Below are 14566 nucleotides of genomic sequence, written 5' to 3'. Positions count from 1 at the left end.
GAAAAGTATTGACTAAGACAATGCAGTTGGTCAAAGCTCTTACATATACACTCATAGAAATTTCTTCTAAAAATCCAGTAAAATCGCCTTTGAATTTTCGCCAAAAGTGAGTCGCCTCCATTTGAAGAAAATTTCTTTGTTAAATTAATGGTGATTCTTTTCTTCAAACAAGAAATGCAGCTCTTAAACCAAGTCTAGAAATATTATTTCTGAAATCAAGAAACAATATTTCTTAAAATTAGAAAAAATATTTCTTGAAACAAGAACAAATATTTCTTAAAAATAAGATAATTTCTCAGAGCTCTGCCAGAATTTGTATGAAATCGCAGTCATCGACATACATACATAGACAAGTTTCGCCGTGAAAACTACTGAACACAAATGAAGCGCACGACGAGATCGAACGGACAAGGACAGGACAATCCATGTTTGTTTTGCGGTCTACCTACCCCGCTAGCTAACTAACACACATGCATTTTAATTTAAACCTAAACTAAGGGTTTAAACATGATTTGTAAAATTCACATTTAGAACATTTGATACACAAATGGCACTTGAAATTTGAATAAAACTCACATTTTTATTTGGTCGTCGGCCAGAATCGAACCCGCGCCTTCCGCGCGGGAGTTGGACTTTGTAACACTAGGCTATGTTCGCACTTAAAGAATGAACGTCAAAGACAAAGACTGTTTCGTAAGCTTGGACGAGTCTTGTTAAAAAAAATCTTAACAATCATACATTTTCAGAGATGGTTTAGAATCTGATACTATGTATTCAGAAATTGTTTATTTTTATGTATTAACATAAAATTTTTTGATCATTTTAGATAATTTCCTTAAGTTTTTTGTCTGCCTTAACTTAGCAAAGCACATTAGGACACGTGAGCGTTTCCCCGTTTTCATCAAATACAAAAAAAAAAAGATTTCTGAGATGGGGGATTCGAACTCGTGCTGCTCAGAATTACTGCTCAGATTCCTGGTCAGGCAACTTAGCCGCTAGGCTACCATTAATCGGCTCAGTAAAAGGCCGCTTTTCTATATTTGAGAGATACTTCTTTCTTGAAGGCGATTTCTCCTTTAAAAACCTAATGAATGACGTTGCTGAGCCGAACGCTTTTTAAGCTTTTGGCAAAGTCATCCGACTGACATCGTTGACTTCGTATTTTACCGTTCTTTTTCTTTCAAGTTGCTTTTGTAAGTCAAAGGCTGGTTTTCTATTTTTGAAGGATATTGCACTATGGAACTCAAAGGCAAATTCACCTTTAAAAACTGAACAATTTTTGTTACTTTTTTTCTCCAAAAAACAAAAAAAAAAAAAACAAAAAAAGTCTTTTTCCTATTTTTAAGAAAGTTTTTTTCTTAAAAGTTTACAATCAGAAAGGATTTCCATTTTTAATTAAAATTTGTTCTTGAATTTTTGTTATTGATTCAAAGACTAGCTGATTTAAAGGCAAGATTTCTAAATTTTGGAAATTTTTTTCTATGAGTGTACATATGAATTAAGCTGCGCTTCATGCACTCGTGTGAGTGTGGATATAATACAATGCGCTTATAAGATAAGATAAACAAAGTTAACGTATAGGGTGTCTGGTTCCAAATCGAACAGTTTATCTTTGATTATTAAAGACTAAGCCTAAGTTCTGGCTCTGTAAAAAATCATGTGTGCGGTATATGTCTTAAAACTTGTTTTGTTCGTATTTGTGAAAAGACTGTTGGCCTTTAATATACTAAGTCATCTATTACCTAACTTTTCTAGCATCAATTAAGCCGATGCACTGCAAATTTTTGATTTAAGGATATTTAAGATGCTAAGACCTCATAAACTCAGGTATTCTTAAACACTTAAATTTTTACAAAGAGATCACGCATCGTAAAAATTTAGATTCTTAGCTCAGATTTATAACTGGAATGCGTTAAAATTATTACGAATTATCAAATTTGTATTCAGCTTTTGTTTTTTTTTTCTAATTACATGTACTTTTTCGAGAAATTATAACACGGGTTATGTGTTTTTTTAAATCCAGAAAACTAATTATAATAGCCAAATTACAAAATTGTTTTAACAAAAAAGGATTATGTTGTTTATAAAATAATAAAGAATTATAACTCTTCAATTTTTTAAATTTACTAAATTAATTGTCTTCACTACTATTATTTTGACCGGCCGAAGCTAGTTTTAATTTCGGATAACGGTTGATTTTCATAAAAAAAGCTTCAAAATGGTTCGGATTTCTTTTGTTTTTAACTATATCTCTGGTTTAAAATTTAAAGCGATGAAATTCTCGAGAGATCAAACCTTGATTTTCCGGTGCAAATGGACTCCCTGATTCAAAAAATTATACTCAACATTTGTGTTTATGGTACCCTTTTTTTTTTAAATTCGTATTTTTATCTCCAGAAATAGATCATTCTTCAACTTTCTTATACGTGGATAGGATAGGTTTCTTAATATAAAGATATAATAATATAGTTTAAATAAATTGGTAAAATCGAAATTCCAACAACATAAATTAATTCTCATAAAATCACGACTGAAAACCAAAAATAATTTTGTCACTTTATCTTCAAGATTAAGCCATTAAGCCATTTTCTTCAATAATACGCCGGTAAACCCATTTTATACGAATTTTAATGTCTTCTTTAACATCTGCAAATAGCACTTAGCATATGCTTTACAGCCAATAAGACCCCAAAAATCACCGTTTTTCCAAATAAAGGTTAATTACTTGATAGATTCGAGAATGTTCCATCTTTAAGATAAAATGATAAAATTATTTTCGGTTATCAGCCTTGTATTTTTAAAGAATATGATTAATGGTGTCGGAACTTTAGTTTTAGCAATTTATTCAAACTTAGTCAAACTAGCATCTATATTAGGAAGCCTATCCTTATAACATGTACAGAAAAGTTGAAGAATTACACATTTTTTGTGAAATAAGCTATCGATGACCAAAATCGGTTAATCAGAAATGGAGATAAGAAATAAAATGCGAAAGAAAACAGGTGAAAATCGTTATTTACACTTTAAAAAAAATGGTTCCATACAAAAAATTCTGAGTGTCATTGGAAAACCAAGGTTTGATCTCTGAAGGATTTTATCGATTTAAATTTATAAACCAGTGTATATGGTCTAATATTATAAAATATTCAAGCATGTCAAGATTTGGACAAAAACAATTACAAACATTTAAAGATGAGAGGAGATAGCACTTCTATATTGACCGCAGCTGTATCTTCTACTTTTTTGGTTCACAGTTCCATTCTCGATAAGACTTTAAAGTCGTATATTTAAACTTAATCAAATTACAATTATTTGATAGTTCCTATGGCAGCTACATGATATCGTTTTCCGATTTTAATAAAATTAAAAGCGTAATTTTGAACTGGAAAGTTATTAAATAATCAAAAAGAATTTCTAAAAAAAAATTTCTGAATAAAAAAGTTAAATTTCTAAAATTTTTTTTTTAAATTTTTATTCTTCCCATGATATGATATCCATCTATATGATATAGTCGTCCGATTTTGATGAATTTTAAACCGCAATTCTGAAATATTTAACTTTTACTATTGACTCTCCTAGTGATGCTGATCAAGAATATACATATGTTCTTTATAGGGTCGGAAACGTCTCCTTCACTGCGTTACAAACTTCTGACTGAAATTATAGTACTTTCTGCAAGGCTATAAAAAGTCATTTACTATGTCTGGGCACGGGTAATATATTAAGTTTATTTCTTCATTACACTAATAAATCGTTTTAACATAGTTGTAAAAGAATTTACACCTAACATGGGACTAGTACATGAACTTAAAAAAAAATTTAAATTTAAGAACACAAAAACAAAAAAAAAAAATCGTAAAAAAAAACATCTGACTTTTTGAGGGGTCGAATTATATAGTTAGGATTATATTGGTTAACAACTTTCTCATGTTGTACCTTGTGCACCTCTGTATCCTGTTTAAAAATTACAGCTTGTTGCTTATTTCTTACTATCCCAGCTACCATTGCAAAAGCTGAAAGGTCTTTTTAAAAATTAAAGATCATACAAAATAATCTTTGCAATATAATGGGATAAGACCGATTAAGCTCTCTGTCTCTTATTTCAATTAAAAATAGGAAAGCAAACAATATGGATATAAAAAATTTAGTTACTATATTTGGGAGTTCAAAAAATAGAAAAAAAAAACTTTTAATATAAATAAATTGTAGTTATTACAGATAAGAAAAAAGCTTTTGTCCTGAGCGCCAAATCAGAACAGAATCGTCAAAATTTTTTTTTTTTTTGTTAAATCCAAAATTAAGCTAAACGTATATTCTTCAGATTTATCTTTTACAATTCTTGACTTTTACAAATCCCAAGCTGGTCGGAAACAATCTTGGAAATACACTTGAAACCTTGCACTACCGTGTAACAATGAAAAAAAACATGATTTCTTTAGCCATTCAATCGCTTGATACAATGGCAGATCTCTTCTCCATAAGAGAAAAATATCCCCTCAAGGGGCACTGTTGGCAGGGGTTTCTGATATTTGACTACTGTGAGCAAGTGAAAGTAGACGATAATGTTTCTTCAAGTGGAGAGGTTGGTGTTTCTTCCATGACATTTTCGATTTCCAACAAAATGTTAAAGTAATCCTTGAATGATTTGATGGGTTAATTTCGTGTACAGATCAGCTGGAAAAGTTTGTAAAAATGTGCTCTCGAACTGTCCTGTGAGCAACCAACCTCTTTTTTATGATACACAGCTAACAATATTGTTCCGTCATTCCATTTGTAAATTTTGTAAGGCTATATTGAATATATTCATATATATATTCATATACAGAATTGATATATATACAGTAACTTAAGATTTAAAACAAAAAAAAACCTTTTTGGAATCGAAAAAAATGTTTTGGTTGGAAAATACAATTATTTAATTATTTTTGAAACAATAAACACAATTAAAAAAAAAACCAAAACAACCATTTTTTTGCATGTCCGGATTTCTTGTCCAGTACTGTATACATAAGTGAAAAATGTATGCTCTGACTTGTATAAATAAATTGGATTTCATTTCAAGACATTTTAAGGGTGCCATGACTTTTATAAAATGGGAGAGTAAATAGAAGTAGATAATACGAAATTGATTCGTGGAAATTTGAAAAAGTTCGATTTTGTGTACCTGTGTTATTAATTTGGTCAACAATTTGGATTTTATTTAAACAACGAAAGCAAGCTACTCACATGTATATTCTTTCACTCCACTTTGACCGTATTACAAAACCCTTTGTAAAGTTGCCGTTGTGTGTGTCTTCTCACGGCAACATTTGTATTGGTTTCGTATTTATAAATAGCTGAGAACAATTTTAATTAATGATGATATTTCTTTTTATTTCAGGCGGCTCAAAAGTTTTACTCCTTGCTTGTCTTAAAGAAATTTAAGGTGCTTCACATTGCTCAATCTGCCCCCTATGCAGATATTTCTATTACTCGAGGACCCACTTTCGAAAATCCGAAAATCTGAATAAAACGACTTCTGAAACTAAGATCTGTCTTGGCTCACATAAATTTTAATTTACACATTTTTTAATTTATTTTAAATATAAGTAAAAATACAAATTTTGTTTTTTATTAGTATTAATTTGGTGAACAATTTCGATTTTCATGGCTGAAAGCAATTTTTAGGTCAAAGTTAACAAAAAATTTAAGGTTTGAAAAGAACTGTAGGCTTTTAAAATTCATTGATTCATTCGGCCTACAACCGCATATCTCTTTATATAACTGGTCGCGTTTTTTGTCGATGATTAAACTAGAGTTTCAGTCGTAAGAGCATAATTCCAAAACGGACGGCGTTAGTTATCAGTTGACAAGATTAAGTCACCAAGTGACCTCAAACAGCTCCAACACAAGATTAAAGGAGCAAAGGATTGGTACATAGTAAAAACTGTTAGTTAGGTTTTGCTTATTTCAAAGACATGAATCGCTTCTCCGAAACGGTGGGGATAGAGGTTTTATTAATTTTCATTTCATTACATATACTATAAATGTACATAAATCGAACTCTTATGGAAAGCTTGTGGTCAGCAGATTAATCTATACAAACAACATGCCCATGGTAGTCAACATGCTTAGTCAACATGCATGCCTTTTTAAAGAAGACCAACATTTTAATTTGTCCTGTGAATTATAAGTTAACCAAAATTGAGGCGCTAGGATATAACAAAATAAATAAATACCATTTTAAACTACGAGTAACGGGTATAAACGGCTTTTTTAAATAAAATTTTTCTCAGACTCGCGTCCTTAAATTTTTTGATCAAAATTTCGAAATATTTATGTACAAATTGGTTTTAATTTTAAAAGTGTGTATGATTTTGTATGCTCACATAGGAATTTAAAACAGTTACTTTTACAGAACGCGCCCGAATCTATACAGTTTCAATAATACATTTTTGAGACATTTTATTTTAACATTTAAATAATCGATCATTGCATTTTTATAAACATCAGATATTTTTTTAAATAAATCTTATTTCCTCAAACAATCTTGTTGTCTCAGCTTTTTTTTCGAATGGGGGGGAACATTGCCTGCTTTTCCCCGAAGAATTTTACCCGGCCTAGCCCCGCCCAGAGGTCCAGTCTATAGGAGTCTTCATCACCTGCTTTTTTTCCTAAAAATTCTCCTGAAAGCTGGAGTCAGTAAAGGCAAACATCGTCTGCTCTTCCCTGAAGGAATATAATCGACCCGTGTCGTTACTGCTGCAATCAAGATGAGTGTTTGCGCACTTGGCGCTGATATTTAAATTGAAGTTACAAGTTGTAGGGCGAGAGCGGGAGCCATTAAAGCTTTCGTTCGTTTGCTCTACAGTGGTAGGGCTTCTATGGGAGCCGCGGCCACAAACACTTCTAGAGGGGCTATCGCTTTGAAACTTGTACCAAAAATCTAGAAAAATTTTATAAATATTTAGGACAATAATTGGCCAAATCGTACCACTATATCCTATAGCTTTCATAACTTTTTTGTTTTTACATTTTTTGAGTTCTTTAAGATTTAAAAATAGTTTAATATTACGAGATTCGGTTTTAAAATCGCACGACTATATCATTAAGCTTTCATTGATACGACACAGAACAGAACGCAATCGTGTAAATTGGCACTCACATGGAATAAGTAAACTTTCATTTTAAAGAAAAGAATATAAACACAAAACATAACACAAAAATAACAACAAACGAAAATACAATCCAAGAAACGGCAAAAAACTACAACACACAGCAGAAGCACGACTTTTTTTTAAAAATTGAGGTTAGGTTACTTTTTTGTATAATTGCAAGCCGTTCGGCAATTTTTGGCACTTGAATTAAACATTCTTAAAATCTTAATCACAGACTGTCGCCGCGATCGGACGTGTTGTCGGACCGTGCTTAATTTGTGCAAGCTTTCAAAAAGTGATAATTGGAAAAGTGCAAATCGAAAATAATCAAATTCCGCAAAGACCCTCGGGCACAAATAGGTAGATTGGTTTCTAACCAACCTACTACAACGCGAAAAGACGCTTCTTGCGATGTAATCGCAAACACACATATTAATTAATTAATTAATTAATATACGCAGACTATAATTAAAGTGAAGACAATGAGTCAAAACGATATCCGCATGCAACGTCAGCGCGAGCAAGACGAGAGACGGCTCTCATCGATCAGAAATAATGCAACCGAAAATTATGCAAACCCAGACAATACGCGGTCAATCACCCCCAGTTCGACTGACCTCTTGAACGTAACGAGCGAGAGAGCGCGCTCTTGCTCTCCCGCGCTACCATCGATGTCTCTAAAGCCAAAAAGTTCCGAGTGTACTCCAATGCATGTATGCACTGACCTACGCTTATCAGCAATAAGTAGCACAGCAGTGTCTTTAACCACTGCAACGGTAACAACAACAACAACAACAGCAGCAACGGTATCGACCAACCGTTTATTATCATCATCAGCAACTTCGCCATCGATAAACAAACCCGTAGCCAACACAAAAACGGCGTTCGCTGCGCTGCCCGAAAAATACACAATAACCAACGAAAATAAAAGGCCGGTTGTGCAGACTGGTATGGATCGCTACATCCAAATCAAAAGAAAGCTGAGCCCCCTAAATTCTAAGCGAAAAATAACCCGTGCCAATTATAAATCAGCTGAGACTGAAACGCCCATTAATACAAACAGATTTAAAATTTTGGAAGACGCTACTGACGAAGAAGTTGACGAAGCTACCGAAGCTGAGAAGAAGAAACCGAAGCCCCCCCAATATACATCCGGGAGAAAAGCTGCAATGCACTTGTTAACAAAATAGTTGAGCTTATTGGAAAAGATAACTTTCATATAATTCCCCTTGTGAAGGGCAGCATACACGAAACAAAAGTTCAAACGAAGAACGAAGACAATTACCGAGTGTTGTCTAAATATCTTAATGACAAGAAAAAGAACTTCTACACGTACCAACTTAAAAGCAGCAAGGGTCTGCAAGTTGTACTTAAAGGAATTGAATCCGATGTAACACCTGAAGAAGTAAAAAATGCACTACAAGACAAAGGTTTAAACACTAAGACAGTCTTCAATATCTTGAACAGGGATAGGAAACCGCAACCACTCTTCAAGATAGAGCTCGAACCGGAAACTAAGCCCCTTAATAGAAACGAAGTGCACCCCATATACAAACTTCAGTTCCTTCTCCACCGTAGAATCACAGTAGAGCAACCACATAAGCGCAATGGGCCGGTACAATGTACGAACTGCCAAGAATATGGCCATACAAAGTCATACTGCACACTACGCCCAGTGTGTGTAGTTTGTGGAGACCTTCATGACTCAGCACTCTGCCCAGCGAGCAAAAACGACTCCAATGTAAAAAAGTGCGGCAACTGTGGCGGCAATCATACAGCCAACTATAGAGGTTGCCCAATATACAAGGAGCTAAAAAGTCGCATCCATCAACGAGGAACCACTGCCCGCTCCCACAACGCACAGCTCACAGCATCAAAATCAAACCCTGAAGTCTTCCTTTCGACTGCACCCAGCTCCTCACTAGGACCCGTAACCCTCAACAAAAATGTGACATTTGCAAGCGCTCTAAAATTAGGACTGGCTCCTCCTGTATCTAAAACTTCATTTCCACAAGCAGCATGTCTAGAACACAACATGACTCAACAACGTCAACCAACGGAGCAGACACAAAGCAACTTTGAAGCAATGATAGTTAGCCTGCAACAAAGCCTAATGGAGTTTATGTCGTTTATGCGCACAACTATGCAAGATTTAATGCGAAACCAAAATCTTCTGATTCAAATGCTGGTCTCACAACAACCAAAATAATGACGTCCCTACGAATTTCTTCGTGGAACGCTAACGGCGTCTCACAGCACAAACTTGAGTTAACTCAATTTCTACTCGACAATCACATCGATGTAATGCTACTTTCAGAAAACACACCTTACAAACAGATAAAATTTTCTAATAAGAGGCTACTCATTCTATGGAACAAATCATCCGGACGGTAAAGCACATGGTGGGACTGGCATTCTAATCAGAAGTCGTATTAAGCACCACTATTATAACAAAACTGCTAAAAACTATCTACAGGCCACATCTATAAGCATACAACTGATTAATGGCAACCAACTAACTCTAGAATCGGACAGGAGTCAAAATGCTATTTAGGCAGTTAAGTGTCGTCATTGATTTAATTTTATTTATCGTGTATTTATTTTAATTTTATTATTTCCACAGTCTCATCCCTCGCCTCAGTCACACCAGTAGGGATTTGTCAAGGTGCCAGGAAACATTTGAGACAGGTAAGTGTTGTGTTTTATTTGATTTTAAATGTTTTTATAATTTGAATTTATTTATACGCAGTCTCATCCTCATCATAGCTTCGTCAGCTGGATCTGGACAAAAGCACGAGACGCATCTGTGGCAGATATGTGTAGATTTAACTTTTTTATTTGTGCAAATGCTTGTTAATTGTGTTTTTTTTTATTATGTTTCAGAGTTTCGTCCCTCGCCGCAGTCAAGTCAGAGGGAATCGGACAGGAGTTAAAACGCTTTTAGGCAGTTAAGTGTGGTCATTGATTTAATTTTATTTATTGTGTATTTATTTTAATTTTATTATTTCCACAGTCTCATCCCTCGCCTCAGTCACACCAGTAGGGATTTGTCAAGGTGCCAGGAAACATTTGAGACAGGTAAGTGTTGTGTTTTATTTGATTTTAAATGTTTTTATAATTTGAATTTATTTATACGCAGTCTCAACCCTCATCAAAGCTTCGTCAGCTGGATCTGGACAAAAGCACGAGACGCATCTGTGGCAGATATGTGTAGATTTAACTTTTTTTATTTGTGCAAATGCTTGTTAATTGTGTTTTTTTTTATTATGTTTCAGAGTTTCGTCCCTCGCCGCAGTCAAGTCAGAGGGAATCGGACAGGAGTTAAAACGCTTTTAGGCAGTTAAGTGTGGTCATTGATTTAATTTTATTTATTGTGTATTTATTTTAATTTTATTATTTCCACAGTCTCATCCCTCGCCGCAGTCACACCAGTAGGGATTGGTCAAGGAGCCAAAACGCTATTTTTGCAGTTAAGTGTGGTCATTGATTTAATTTTATATATTGTGTATTTATTTTAATTTTATTATTTCCACAGTCTCATCCCTCGCCGCAGTCACACCAGTAGGGATTGGTCAAGGAGCCAAGAAACATTTTAGACAGGTAAGTGTTGTGTTTATTTTGATTTTAAATGTTTTTACAATTTATATTAATTTATACGCAGTCTCAACCCTCATCATAGCTTCGTCAGCTGTATTTGGACAGGGAGCATCTGTGGCAGATATGTGTAGATTTTAATTTTTGTATTTGTGCATATGCTTCTTAATTGTGTTTTTTTATTTTGTTTCAGAGTTTCGTCCCTCGCCGCAGTCAAGTCAGAGGGAATCGGACATAGTATACTGCCCCCCTCGTTTCAATATAACCGAATATGAGTTTTTGCAGTTCTTCAACACATTAGGTGACCATTTTATAGCAGCAGGAGACTACAATGCCAAACACACACACTGGGGATCTCGCCTCGTGACTCCAAAAGGAAGCAGCTTTACAATGCAATCATAAAATCCAACAACAAGCTTGACTATGTCTCTTCTGGTAGACCAACATACTGGCCGACAGACCCAAAGAAACTACCCGATCTTATTGACTTAGCGATAACCAAAAATATTCCCAAAAATCTTATAAGCGCCGAATGCCTTTCGGATCTTTCATCTGATCACTCGCCGGTCTTATTTCATCTTCTCCAACAACCAGGAACATTAGAACACCAGTTTAACCTGACCTCACAAAAAACCAACTGGCTCAAGTTTAGAAAATATATTAGCACACATATTGAGCTATGTCCTCGCCTCAACGACGAAGCTGACATAGACAGCTTTGTAACTACACTGGAGTCCGTACTCGTCACTGCGGCTCGAGTTTCCACACCCCAAACCTCAAATATTCAATGCAAGCAAAAGAAGACAAATCTACAAATCGAACAGCTTGTCCTAGAAAAGCGGCGCTTATGTCGGGAGTGGCAATTCTATAGATCGCCATCTGCTAGGCAGAACTTGAAATACGCCTCACGGCAACTAACTAAAGCTCTAAAACAAGAAGAATCATATTCCCAGCGCCGTTATATAGAGCAACTGTCATCAACTTGCTCAAAACACTCACTATGGAGAGCCCACCCATCTCTTAGCTCACCGAAAGAAACCGTGATGCCTATTAGAAACCCCTCAGGCGGCTGGGCGCGCAGCGATAAAGATAGAGCCAGCACATTCGCCGACCACCTTAAAAATATCTTTCAACCAAATCCTGCCACCAATGCATGCACTCTGCCGACTTTTGCATATGACACCCAGCTTCACCATGAGCCAATCGAGTTTCGCCCATTGGAAATCGTTAGCATCATCAAAAACCATATGAACCCGAAAAAATCTCCAGGCTGCGACCTCATTACCCCTAAAATGATCACGGAGCTTCCATATTGTGCCGTTCGCACCATTACACATCTCTTCAATGCCATCGCTAAACATGGCCACTTTCCAAAAAGATGGAAAAAGTCAATTATTATAATGATTTCGAAGCCAGGAAAAGACCCCACAATCCCCACATCGTACAGACCTATAAGCCTACTATCATGCTTATCTAAACTTTTTGAAAAATGCATATTAACTCGGATAAACACATATCTACGAATCCAGAATGGAATTCCATCACACCAATTCGGATTTCGAGAAAAACACGGAACGATTGAGCAGGTCAACCGAATAACATAAGAAATTCGAAACGCGTTCGAAAAACGTGAGTACTGCACCGCCATATTTATGGACGTCTCTCAAGCGTTTGATAGAGTTTGGCTAGAAGGCCTAATGTACAAGATCAAGACAATGCTTCCCAGCAACACTCACAAACTTTTAGAGTCTTATCTACACGACAGAAAATTTGCTGTGAGATGTAACACTGCCATATCTGACGATTTTTCTATTTTGGCTGGAGTCGCCCAAGGTAGCGTGCTCGGGCCAACATTATATGTCCTCTACACAGCAGACATCCCGACAAGCAGTCGACTGACAACATCTACTTTTGCTGATGATACAGCTATACTCAGCCGTTCAAAATGTCCAATACAAGCAACTGCGCAACTAGCTCTTCACTTGGCCGACGTTGAAAAAATGGCTATCTGTTTGGCGAATTAAAGTAAATGAACAAAAATGCAAGCACGTTACTTTCACCCTGAATAGGCAAAACTGCCCACACCTCACATTAAATAACACCCTGCTTCCGCAATCAAACGAAGTAACGTATCTAGGAGTACATCTCGACAGAAGACTCACATGGCGCCGGCACATTGAAGCCAAAGGAACACACTTAAAGTTGAAAGCCAGTAGCCTACACTGGCTCATCAACGCTCGATCTTCCCTTAGGTTAGACTACAAAGTCCTGCTGTACAATTCAGTACTAAAGCCTATATGGACGTACGGCTCCCAGTTATGGGGGTATGCTAGCAATAGCAACATCGACATAATCCAGAGGGCTCAATCAAAAATCCTGAGAACGATCACCGGGGCACCGTGGTACGTTCGCAACGAAAACATACATCGTGACTTGAACATCCCACCAGTCAAAGCAGTTATCGCAGTACAAAAGGATAAGTACCTCACCAAGCTATCTTTGCACCCCAACCACCTTGCAAGAGATCTAATAAGTTGTGCAACCAATCCCGTCTTCGTCGCAATAACTTACCTACCCAGCGACCAACTTGAGGGACGCGCAACCAAAATTACAGTCCACTGTTAGTTAATGTTTAACTTTTAAGATTCGAAAACTTATTGTTAGTCTCAAAGCTAAGAGAAGATTCAATAAATTAAGCAAAGTTAATAAAAAAAATATTCTTAAAATGCTTAAGAATATTATACAAAAAGATTTTTTTGTGCCAAAGAATGCCATCACAACTAAAACTCTAACCAAACACAGAAATCACCAACCAAGAAAGCTCACAATTATGTACTAAATACAATATTGATTTACACAAAACACAACACATACTACATATACTTTTTTTTGTAAAATGGAACTTAATACCTTTATTTAAAATATTAGGCACTTTCATTGCACAAAACCTTGTTTTTAATAAGCTTAAACAATTTCTTTTGGAAAAGCTTCCCTTGCACGTTGCTGAAATACCCAATAAATATTATGCTATCTCTTTCGATGCTATTCTATTTTTTACATATACTTTTTTTGTAAAATGGAACTTAATACCTTTATTTAAAATATTAAGCACTTTCATTGCACAAAACCTTGTTTTTAATAAGCTTAAAAAATTTTTTTAGGAAAAGCTTCCCTTGCATCTTTCGATGCTACTCTTGAAGAGGACAGATAGAGCAAAACAAAAAGATGAATAAATTCAAATAGCTAGACCAATTATAAATAATAATTGGTACATTTAAAGTCATAATTTTCACATTGAATTTTTATATTTATGGCCTATGGAACCTACCAATATGCGATGGCGAGGAGTCTCGCTGGCTGCGTTGAGGACCTGCAAAATCTTCGAGACGAAGTTTCTCAGGTCTTGCAAGAGGCAGGTTTTGAATTGGCAAAGTGGTTTTCAAACTGCCCAGAGTTATCCCCATCTGACAACGCTGCAATGCCACTTATGGCAAACTCAGACGTAACTAAGACCCTTGGCGTGGTTTGGTTACCGGTTAATGATTACTTTCAATTTCGAAAATTAGACTGGGACGAGTCGCTACCGATGCAGTTGCTTACATCATAGGAGTCGTTTAAAGCAACGCTTCTGCAGGTGCCGGATCACACAGATCCACAATTCCCGATTCAAATACATAATTTCCATGCGAATTTTTAGAGCGTCATTCACGTTCGTACTCAAACTGTTGATGGTTTGAAAGTGTCTTTATTGACCGCAACATCGAAAGTAGCATTTCTCAAGACGAAAACTTTGCCTCGCCTTGAGCTGTGTGCAACCTGCCTCTATTATTGTGTCA

The 14566-nt window shown here is 35.6% G+C and overlaps 1 protein-coding gene and 1 long non-coding RNA gene across 3 annotated transcripts in view; both read left to right on the top strand.

Moving 5' to 3' along the window:
• LOC128263851 (double-strand-break repair protein rad21-like protein 1) overlaps positions 1-6420 on the top strand; it is a 95395-nt gene extending 88975 nt beyond the window's left edge. For both annotated transcript variants that reach the window (XM_052999126.1, XM_052999125.1), the window contains exon 8: positions 5381-6420. In XM_052999126.1, the coding sequence (XP_052855086.1) occupies positions 5381-5506 (126 nt within the window). In that variant the 3' untranslated portion in view covers positions 5507-6420. The remainder of the gene's footprint in view (positions 1-5380) is intronic.
• A 1040-nt stretch (positions 6421-7460) lies between these two features.
• LOC128263856 (uncharacterized) lies at positions 7461-13601 on the top strand. The gene is made up of 8 exons (XR_008268541.1): positions 7461-9693; positions 9760-9824; positions 9886-10083; positions 10150-10214; positions 10276-10475; positions 10542-10605; positions 10672-10736; positions 10798-13601. It is a non-coding gene; the product is annotated as an uncharacterized LOC128263856 (long non-coding RNA).
• Positions 13602-14566: the final 965 nt, after the last annotated feature.

The sequence above is a fragment of the Drosophila gunungcola genome, unplaced genomic scaffold, assembly GCF_025200985.1.
Source record: "Drosophila gunungcola strain Sukarami unplaced genomic scaffold, Dgunungcola_SK_2 000022F, whole genome shotgun sequence".
Taxonomy (NCBI): domain Eukaryota; kingdom Metazoa; phylum Arthropoda; class Insecta; order Diptera; family Drosophilidae; genus Drosophila; species Drosophila gunungcola.
Note: the sequence above shows the minus strand (reverse complement) of the source record. Positions and strands in the feature narration are given on the sequence as shown.